This window comes from Acipenser ruthenus, chromosome 36 (assembly GCF_902713425.1).
Source record: "Acipenser ruthenus chromosome 36, fAciRut3.2 maternal haplotype, whole genome shotgun sequence".
Taxonomy (NCBI): domain Eukaryota; kingdom Metazoa; phylum Chordata; class Actinopteri; order Acipenseriformes; family Acipenseridae; genus Acipenser; species Acipenser ruthenus.
The window spans coordinates 11,143,222-11,153,921 of NC_081224.1; the positions used below are offsets into that span (position 1 = coordinate 11,143,222).

At 38.9% G+C, this 10,700-nt stretch overlaps 1 protein-coding gene across 3 annotated transcripts; it reads left to right on the forward strand.

Moving 5' to 3' along the window:
• Window positions 1–1,993: 1,993 nt before the first annotated feature.
• On the forward strand, window positions 1,994–9,807 carry LOC117409821 (protein crumbs homolog 3). Of its 3 annotated transcripts, XM_059007859.1 has the most exons (5): window positions 1,994–2,191; window positions 2,415–2,516; window positions 5,627–5,988; window positions 6,725–6,798; window positions 7,585–9,807. In XM_059007859.1, the coding sequence occupies exons 3-5, from the start codon at window positions 5,916–5,918 to the stop codon at window positions 7,786–7,788; spliced, it is 351 nt and encodes a 116-aa protein (XP_058863842.1). In that variant the 5' UTR covers window positions 1,994–2,191; window positions 2,415–2,516; window positions 5,627–5,915; the 3' UTR covers window positions 7,789–9,807. The 3 variants fall into 3 exon arrangements, with proteins under 3 accessions (XP_058863842.1, XP_058863841.1, XP_058863843.1); XM_059007858.1 differs by lacking the exon at window positions 2,415–2,516; XM_059007860.1 differs by lacking the exons at window positions 1,994–2,191; window positions 2,415–2,516 and adding an exon at window positions 4,974–5,070.
• Window positions 9,808–10,700: the final 893 nt, after the last annotated feature.

Here is a 10,700-nt window from a genome sequence, read left to right on the forward strand (position 1 = left end):
GCGTTGCCAAGCAACAGGTGATCTATTTTAACCTTTGACTCTGCAGGGCTTAGATTGCAAGATCAAAACATTCTCAAAACTACAAATGAAACGTGAAGTCACCAGTGGGCCTGAAATCTTTTTTATTCTTTTCTTTTTGTCTGCCTGACAGAAAGCCAACCTAGGCTCTTACCTCTAGCAAAGTCATCCCCAGCCTCTGTGATATAAGAACACGTAAACATAGGAAAGTTTACAAACGAGAGGAGGACCCATTCGGCCCATCTTGCTCGTTTGGTTGTTAGTAGCTTATTGATCCCAGAATCTCATCAAGCAGCTTCTTGAAGGATCCCAAGGTGTCAGCTTCAACAACATTACTGGGGAGTTGGTTCCAGACCCTCACAATTCTCGGTGTAAAAAAGTGCCTCCTATTTTCTGTTCTGAATGCCCCTTTATCTAATCTCCATTTGTGACCCCTGGTCCTTGTTTCTTTTTTTAGGTCAAAAAAGTCCCCTGGGTCGACATTGTCTATACCTTTTAGGATTTTGAATGTTTGAATCAGATCACCGCGTAGTCTTCTTTGTTCAAGACTGAATAGATTCAATTCTTTGAGCCTGTCCTCATACGACATGCCTTTTAAACCCGGGATAATTCTGGTGGCTCTTCTTCACACTCTTTCTAGAGCAGCAATATCCTTTTTGTAACGAGGTGACCAGAACTGAACACAATATTCTAGGTGAGGTCTTACTAATGCATTGTAAAGTTTTAACATTACTTCCCTTGATTTAAATTCAACACTTCTCACAATATATCAGAGCATCTTGTTGGCCTTTTTTATAGCTTCCCCACATTGTCTAGATGAAGACATTTCTGAGTCAACATAAACTCCTAGGTCTTTTTCATAGATTCCTTCTTCAATTTCAGTATCTCCCATATGATATTTATAATGCACATTTTTATTGCCTGCGTGCAGTACCTTACACTTTTCTTTATTAAATGTAATTTGCCATGTGTGAATGCTGTCTAGATCATTCTGAATGACCTTTGCCGCTGCAAACGGTGTTTGCCACTCCTCCTATGTTTGTGTCGTCTGCAAATTTAACAAGTTTGCTTACTATACCAGAATCTAAATCATTAATGTAGATTACAGTACCCACTGTGGTAAACAACAGTAGCTGATGTTCAGTAAGCTATGTTTTTCAGGGTAAAAGCATTGGTTTTTGGCCAGTATGCATTGTTAGTATAGCGATCAAATTCAAACAAACCCAGGAGATAACCATTGGGACACTGTTTACTCTTTGAAAGATTAGACCGATCACTGTGCTGACCCAGGTTTGAACTATTGCAGAGCCGAGAAGAATGGTGATGTGGTGTTTATATGTAGAAACTGAACCCCATTTAAAATCCACAGGGTCTGCCTGTGCATGCACAGGGAATGCGCAATTAATACCGGCGCGTGAAAATGTATTAGAACATCTCATGGCTTGTCATTTAAATGTTTTATATACACTCCTGTGCAATCAGTGACGTAGAAACAATAGGCGCTCGTGTGTGAAAATGTTAGATCACTCTGTGCTTTAATCAGGCGTCTTAACTTCTAAAACAAACTCTCCTGCATTTTACCATGTGTGGCTCTGTGTTCCTTTTCTCTTTACTGTTTTAAATGAATTGCATGCGTGGCCTATTAAAGTCATCAGTTAAATTAGACTATCACTCATTTGCCCATTTTAAAAATGTTCCAAGATTTTATTTTTGTTCCACACATACACGCATATCACTGTGAAATACGTGTGAAAAACGGCGGTCCGTGCGCAGTGTGAGAAATTGAGGAAAAGTGACGTCAGTGCACCTGTTGATGGGGGTGGGGCGGGTGTTTTTCAGCGTCCCAGGCAACAAGACACGTAAACACGGCACATTTAAAACCAAATACACCTTTACAGGGAGAATTCAAAGCGGTGCCTTTTATTTAAAACACAAACACGTGTAATAAGATGTTTGTCATTACCCTTAAATAGTAAAGCTGTCTCGTATTTTGTTGAAACCCCACACAAAACCGTGGTCTGAATTTAGTCTAAAATGTTTTTTTTTTTTAAACAAAGCAAATACTGCAAGGTGCTTAATAATATGCTGTCCCGTTTTGAAATACCTGTCGACAGTCGGCCGAGTGCATGCGCAGAAGGAGAGACTCTCGCCAAAGAACAGGTTCGGCTCTCAGGTATGGTAATGTGAGACTGGCGGACACGTGATCGGGAAATAAGGAAAAGCGAAAAAAAAGTACTTGCAAGCGAAAGAAAGCCTTTAAAGAAGACCTGGGATTTAAAAAAAACACCTTACAAAAGCAAAATAAGTAAAATAATACCTCACTAAATAATAATAATTTTAAAACACACACACACACACAACCTGTTTAGACAATAACAGAACGATTGTGTTTCAAGCCAGTTTCGGTCCAGGTGAGGCGGAAGCGACCTGGCTGTGTTGGGACTGAGAGCTGGGGAGGAATTCGCAGCAAAGAGGATTCGGCTAACCTTTCCGAACAGGTACATTACACCAAATCTTGAGAAGGGTATTTTTTTGTCTTGAAAACTGTAGTCTTATTTAACAAGTACCTGCAGTCGTTTTAGCCGAGTTTCAGAGTCGAGTTGACTTTGAGCCAGGTTTCGGGTGAAACTGGAATGTGACAGAGCAAATTGCTGAATAATGTTCTAAATGCAATAATACAACATTTAAAAAAGACTGGAGAAGCTGATATATCAGCTGTTTCATATTCGTTTCTGGTATTTTGTATTGTTTATTTTGTAAAGGTATTACCAGTTTATGGTTTGTGAATTAAATTGCTGTACAGGCGCGTTATCCGATTTAAAAAAAATGCAACGTTTTTTTTATCGATAATATATTCATCGTTCGAGGAAAACTGTGGCAAAAGGAGAAAAATAATTTCAGTGCGAAAATGTATTCACAACATTTAGTCTTTAATTCCTAATTAATAAAATGCACTATGTTTGCAAAATAAGGCCTAATTCATCAATTTTTTTAGAAACAATATGGATTTAATGGGCGATCAATAGAAAATATGATTTGATGGGAAGCGGATTATTTAGATATTCTGAAATGAATGTGCGTGTGTTTAAAAAAAAAAAACTTCAAACAATTGTCAACACTATTATAAATTAGTTTTAAATCTTATCGTGTGTCAAGACTAAAGATGCGGTTTATATTTTAATTAAGCCTGTTTTCAAATCTATTTAAACAAACCTATACGTGTCTCAGGTCACGCGTGCGTTTTCACCCTGCCATTGTCTTCAGTATCAGTGATTCGGTTGCTCTGAAACGGGACATTGATTAAGAGAAGTTTTGCTGAGTGTTGGACTGTAAATCGCAGTAGCTTTGTTTTTTTTGGGGGGGGGGTGTCGTTTTCGGGGTATTGCAAGCTCTATTTAGTGAACCACACCCCTCCTATGTAACCGTTTCATGTTTGTGTGTGCGGTTTTGTGTACGCCACACCCAATTGACGTCCCTTTATCTTAAGAACTGCGTGTGAAATCGCAGTGAAATTTGCCGAAATTTGCTCTTAGCTGGCATTGCCTGTCAGGTTCCGCCAAGATTGACTGTACAGTTTGGAAACTGCGTAGGGCTGCGTCCTGTTGCAGCGTAAACATAAAAGCGTTTTTAAGCATCCCTGTGTGTGGAGTTTATCACTGTCGAGAAACGCTGTTGTGGTTTTAATTAGCCATATATTCCCCTTTGAGATCCAAACATTAAATTGCTGTTCTGTCTGTATGTGGCCTTTCTGTAAAAACACCACACACGCTAACCCTTTCAGTGCCACTGTCCTCATTTCAGGACAGGCTACATCGTGATGTATTGGAGCATTTTTAACTGGCATCTGCTTGTTTTTCTGTCTTTTCTCTAACTACAGCATATGGCCAAAAGTTTAGCATCATCCTATAATGTAATCCAGTGTGTTACGTTAACATATTGAATTACACATCGCTTTGTAGTTTTATGTATACATGACAAAAAAACTGACAAATGGAAAAATGTGACATTTCAAAATCGGACATGAAATACTGTACTACTGTAATGGCTTCCAGTAAGCTTTTGCGATATCATTTGTAGTTTCTTTGATTTACATGATGTTAAATAAATACTATACCTAAATTATGTTCACACACACACACACACACACACACACACACACACACATATATATATATATCAATCCTATGCGATGCTAAACTTTTGGCCACAGTTGTATATTGTTATAACGTAGTCTAATTTTGTCAACTGCAAAAGTTACGTCTAAATGCACGAGATCAAATTAAAAACATAAACACAGTTTGTGTTTTCAGGGTTTTTTTCTCCCAAAGAGAAATTAATTAGGTACTCAGGGTTAAATTCAAAAGAGAAAGCCAAACCTGTAATATTGTTAAATTCTCAATTCTCCCAGAGAGAAATATACTGAACAGATTCACAGCACAATGACATCCCAGACACCCAAACACACATCATTGTGCACCTCCTAACAAACACTGCACTGTGGGCATTTCCAGGACCCACTTCAATCCCATAGTCCCTTTCAGTCCAGGCTGTCAAGTCGGATACCTGTTCCCCCTTGCCTGGGAAGTAGACTAGCTGACTACAAGGGGTTGTCTCATGGGATGTGTGTTCATCTCAGATCAAACAAAAGCACTGCTTGCAATTCATTGTGTTTAAGTGCCACAGACACATCCTGGGAGAGAAGTCTTGGTTAATCCTGTAGCGTGTCAAAGCTGGCTATGTTTTTGGGGTCGAATCTGTTTCAACATGTCTGGTGATTTTAATAAACTGAAGCAATGGGAGCGGTTCCTGTTCTGTCGTTTTCTGTACAAAGACAATGTGAATGAGTCACAAGCAAGTTTTCGAACCCCACAGCACACCTGATGCGTCTGGGTTGCAGTTTGAAGGATTGAATCTGACCCACACAAGCGATTCACTAATGGAAAGAACAGGCATTTTGAATCTGCTGTGTCGCACTGAAACAATCTTTGTTTAAAGTCAAATAAAGAAGCAGAGAATATGAAGAAGAGGAGAGGAAATGCAATTGATTTAAAAGTTTTGGTTTTTCTAGGTTTTTTTGTGGATATTGTAACAACGTTTTTAAAGGCTAAGGTTTTGCATCGCCTAGAATTTTAGGATCAAGACATTGTTTAAAAAAACATAATGTACAAACATAATTTAGATCTTTTTATTTCAGATCGTAATCAAATAAACTACCAAACGATAGCCCCAAAGTCTGCCAGGAGGAGGGTAGGAAGCCATAATAGTAGTACAGTATTAGATTTTCAAATGTCACACTTTTCAATTTGACAGTTTTTCATTAAGTATATGGGGAAAACTACAAAGCTGTATAATTCAATATGTTAAGGTAGCATTATTCAGCAGGTTTCGTTCGACTTTTTATAAAGCAAAATTAGTTAATTCTGTAGGGCGATGCAAAATTTTTGGACATAGCTGTATATCATTTGAATGTAATAAGTTTATTTTAATGATTGTACAATAGGATTTGTTTGGCGATGCCTTTAAATAGTTCATAGACACATACCCAGCTAAATCTATTACAAGCTATTGATTTCAAATGAGTTTCTAATTGATTGGTTTCTTCTTATAGGAACACTGGACTTCAATCAAAGTGCAAGATCAGGGATTGGGTTCTTTTTGAAGATTTGAAAACCAGACGGCTGCTGCTTTGCACACCCGAGGAAGATTCCTCTATTCCTGTTTTTTCCTCTAAGCTTTCCAACCCTCCTGGTTGTGGATTGCATACTGGAGGCATACAGCTAAGTCAACACTAGGACATGCTGAGAACTTTTTAATTGATTTTAACTGAAACCTCCGGGAATTGTGGCTTTTTTAAAAAATTTTAAAAACATTCACATTTTTATTTTTTTTTAAAGAAGATGCTACAGTCTAAAAACCTTCTTGGTGTGTTTTTCATCTTTCTGCAGTGGTGTGGACGAGAAGTTAGTGAGGGTAGGTCATCTGTCACGGGCTGGTTTTTAATTGCTGTACAGCTACAGCCAAAAGTGTAGCATCACTGAGAATTTTACAATTGAGACAAAAAAAAAACAACTATGTAAACGTTTTAGATCTTTTATTTAACATCATGTAATCAAAGACACTACAAAATGAGATCGAAAAAGTCTACCGGAAACCCTAACAGCAGCACAGCAGAATTTCATGTTAGATTTCATTGTCGCATTTCTCTGTTTTTTACAGTTTCTCATTAAGCCTGTGGAAAACTACAAAGCGCTTTGTCATTCAGTATATTAACGTAACGTTATTCAGCAGGTTTCATTCGACTTTATGAAGCAAAATTAGTTAGCTGCACAGTCATGTCGCACATTTGACGCGGATCCCTTATAAAAGTGAGAATCCCTTCTAGGAGAACTGTTAAAAAAACAAATACTACACCGCATGTTATCGGGCAGTAAACTGGGCATGCATTTCTATGTGATGAAGATAGAATGTGATATTTAATAGGATTTTAAGAAGATCTATTAATGTACTATTTCTCTGTCAGAGAAAAGGTACAGGATCTGGGATTTGGCACAAATTCACCCCTAAGGACCCTTGATGTTTAATATTCAAAGCACTGAAATACATGAAATAGTCAAGCAGCTTCACCCTGTAATTTTCGACTTGATAAGCCCGTGCACCACAGCGACAGCAGCACACACAGTTATACCTTGCTCTGTTTTTATTCTAGCAAATACAGCCTCCACGGTTCTGGAAAGGGATGCTGCCAACGTGACGACCCCCACTGCAAGCAGTCCTCCTCAGGTAAGGACGTGTTCTTTGATGCTTCGCAGTCTGACACATTGAAGCAGGGGTGTCAAACTGGTTTCATATGGAGGTCCTGATTCGATACCCTGAACGCTTGGCGAGTGCAAGTTATTAAAATACACTGCTCCAGATGTTGTAGGCTCAAGCAGAGGTCCCAGGTATTAGGAAGCAGCAGTCACTAATATTCTTTCTCTTTTGGTGAGCGCTAAATAACAAATGGATCTGTATCTATTTATATATATTTTTTTCACCTGTATCCTATTGAATAAAAAAAGACATTTCCACGATATTCCGTAGGCTGGATGTTTGCATTAAAGAAACCAGCAGAGTCCTTCAGAAATTCGACTGTGATAATTGAATATATGAATGGATTATACTGCTGAAATACTACTTAGTACAGTATTTCATGTTAGATTTTGAAATGTCACTTTTTTTATTTGTCAGTTTTTCATTAAGTATATGGAAAACTACAGAGCGGTGTGCAATTCAATATGTTAACATCACATTATTCAGCAGAAGCAAAACTAGTTAATTCTGTAAGGTGATGCTAAACTTTTGGCCAGCTCTGTAGGGTTACGTGTGTTCCCTTGAAAAAGAGGAAAGATTTATTGAATTATTTTGCTAACCACTTCAAAATGCAAGACCAGGAGTTTGGCCCAATCTTACAAGCCCATGGGGAAGCTCCATATTCAGTATAATATTTCCAGTAATAAGCCCATCAGAAACACATCCAATGTGACCCATCTTCTGTAATTCATTCGTTCCCTTTCCATCTCCACACAGCCTGTTAACATCGCAGCCATTGTGGCTCCCATTGTGACCCTGAGCTGCCTAGTCATCGCAGGCATCATCGGCCTGGTCATCTTTCTGAAGATCCGAGAGAAACGACAGACCGAGGGAACGTACCGGCCCAGCAGCGAGGAGCAGGCTGGGACCCGTGTGCAACCCAACACCCTGAAACTCCCTCCAGGGGAGCGGCTCATCTAGACCTGGGTTCAGACGAGCTGGAAAGACCGAGTCAAGTCTTGCACTTTCCAATCCCTCCTGAAGATTTTACTGTATTTGGAGTTTTCCATCAAACCAGCTGCTGACGTGCTTCCCCCTGCTGGGAACTCGTCGACACCACACCCTTTGAAAGTGTGGTCCGCCACACACGTTGGATTTGCAGCAGTACACCGCTAGGATGGGGAAATGACCATTCCCAAGCTGGCTGGCCTGCCTGATAGCCCTCTTGCACGCAGATGTGTTTGCTGCAATACGAAATGTTCCGGCTCAGTCTGTTTTTATAAATGAACTTTTGTGTCAAATATAAGCTTGGAATTGCATCCCTGTTGTCATTCTGCGGTGCTTTCAAAGCCGAGGTAAAAGGTCTAGGTGACTCGGTTTCCTCGTTTCACACTCATTGAAGGCATCAGCCAAATCGCTAGTAATCTTGACTCGGTTCATTGTAGGATTAAATCTGATTTAAGGCATTAGCTGAAATGATGGCCTGCTTGACTTTTTCAAGTTTACCTCAGAATTGATGGTAAGCGACCTACGAAATGGGGTTCAAAGTACATTTAAAATGGTACTTTTAAAGTCTTATGAGGAGTTTGTACTTCTCTTATGATGTTTGCAATCATGAGTAATTCGTATTGCATATATAGTGTGTTACATTTGATAAACCTGCAAGAAAGTTATTAAGCAGATAGAATTATTTTGTAACCCTTGTTTGTACTATTATATTACCCTCCTTCAGTGGGCACGGATGTTTATATAATGTAGAATCCAAGGTATTTCTAATTTGTAGAGAGATTTTAAAAGTTTAGTTTTTTGAAGTCAAAACGACTGCTGTATGTAAACTTTTACTGTTTCTCTTACATTCTTTAACCCTGGACGGCCGTGCTGGGCAAATCGATTTTAATACAGCAAAATACAAAGTCACCAAACTCACAGAGGCAGTTCAGTCTGTCCGCTAGATTTCAAAAGCTTCTGGAGCAGAGCACCAGTTTTATCATTTCTCTTTGTTTTCTCATAAACCGTTTGTGAGGGTACAAAGTACTGTTATCTTCTAAGACTATTGCATCGCTTCAATAACACGACGTAGGCTGGTGTTTTTAAAGTTTTTTTCTAGTTTGTAGAATGATTTAAACTGGTTACTGTTTTGGGAGGATATTACTCACTTTAACACTGTGGGTCTGAATCATCAGCAAACCACACAGTTTCACACGTACTACTGCAGGTGTTAAGTGACCAATCACATCCACTGGTACTATTGTGTTTGTTAGTTGCACACTTCAAACAGGCTTTGGTTAGGGCTGCTATAGGCACCAGTCATTCACTGTCATTCAACCAGACATTCACTTCAGCCCAGGCTATTGTAAAGTACGCTTACTGAACAATCACACAAGCAAAATACATGAGATCAGCCCATGGAGTTGTGTGCAGGACTGTAATGTGGTCGTATCAGTGTTACTGTCACAGATTACCAGACTGCTGTACAGTAAGTCGTTTTCATAAACACCTGCGTTTACACAGATTGACCACCAGGGGGCGCTTATGCTCAGACACAGGCACATGGGGATTCACTGTATGAACCCAAGTGAATTGCTTTTCCCAATCGTCAGGCATGCATCTATTGTGCAATGATATTGTAGGGTTCTGTGTTTTTTCTTTATAGGGATATTTAATAGTCCGCTGGTTAGTTAATTATTGATTTGTAATCACTACACAACGTTAATGGGTGGATAATAAGGTTCGTAATTCAGCTGAAATGACATTTGGAGACGAAGAAATCTATCTGTTTAACCCTCATATCAGAAAGTATTATATATATTATATTTAAATGTTAACGATTTTAAATTATTATTTTTTTTTTTTAATATAATAAATGTCAGCCAAAGAAATTGACACTGTAATTTTCTGAATGATGTTGCGTTAATCGAATCAATCAACTTGCCATGGTGTGTGTCTGAATCCCTTGCAGACTTCAGAATAAATTTAAAACACATTTGAAGACTACACAAAGTGTTCTTGTTTGTACAGAGGTTTTTTTTTAGAACACAATAATAATGACTTGTTATAAACACAGAGAAAACTTATGTTTTTGATATTCTTTACTTACAACAAATATTGGGGCCCGAGCACCAGAATTGGAACCCGGGTCTCTAGAGGTGGACAAGCATGAGAGCCTTGTGAATTAAATAGCCTGCTGTCTGTCTATCTGTGCTACTACCCTCCCCCGAATTTGAACCCAGGCCTCCAGAGAAAGGTCTGTCTGTCTCTCTGTCTGTCTGTCTGTCTGTCTGCCCGGAAAAACTGGGATTGCCCCAGTTTTCAGCGTTACAAAAGACGTTTTCTGTTTAAAGAAATTTTATATTAATAAAATGAAAACAGTCTTTGTTTTGGCAGTCCGCTCGTAATATTAAAATTCGTTCTGCCCGTTGTTTTATTAACCCGGAGAGGTCAGTGACCGGAAAGCCTGAAGAGCAAAGTCTGCTTTGTTTTTCCATTTCGTAGACAGGAATTCTCCCAGATTACAATAATGACATCGGGGGGGATTTATTCTTAAAGGTGTCGTAACCCAAATTTAAACAAAAACAAAAATCTTAAAGCTGCAGTGCCACTGTATTCATGTTGAATTTTTTTAAGCTCATCGCTGAAAAACGTGGATGAAATCAGATACACCAATAGGGCTGTCATTTGTGTTTGATGTGGATTTTCTGGTTGAAGCGTGTGAGGCAAAGACATTTGGGGAAAGAATGACAAGACAGCTTGTTTCTACCAGTTTTTTAAAAGAAAAGGAAAAAAAGCTTCTAGCTACTCCTGGAAGCATGTTGAGAAAGCTCTCTGACTTGGTGCTTTGGTATGCTGGCCTATAGTTCCTATTAACTGCGTAGTCCTCTTTTTTTGTGTGTGAA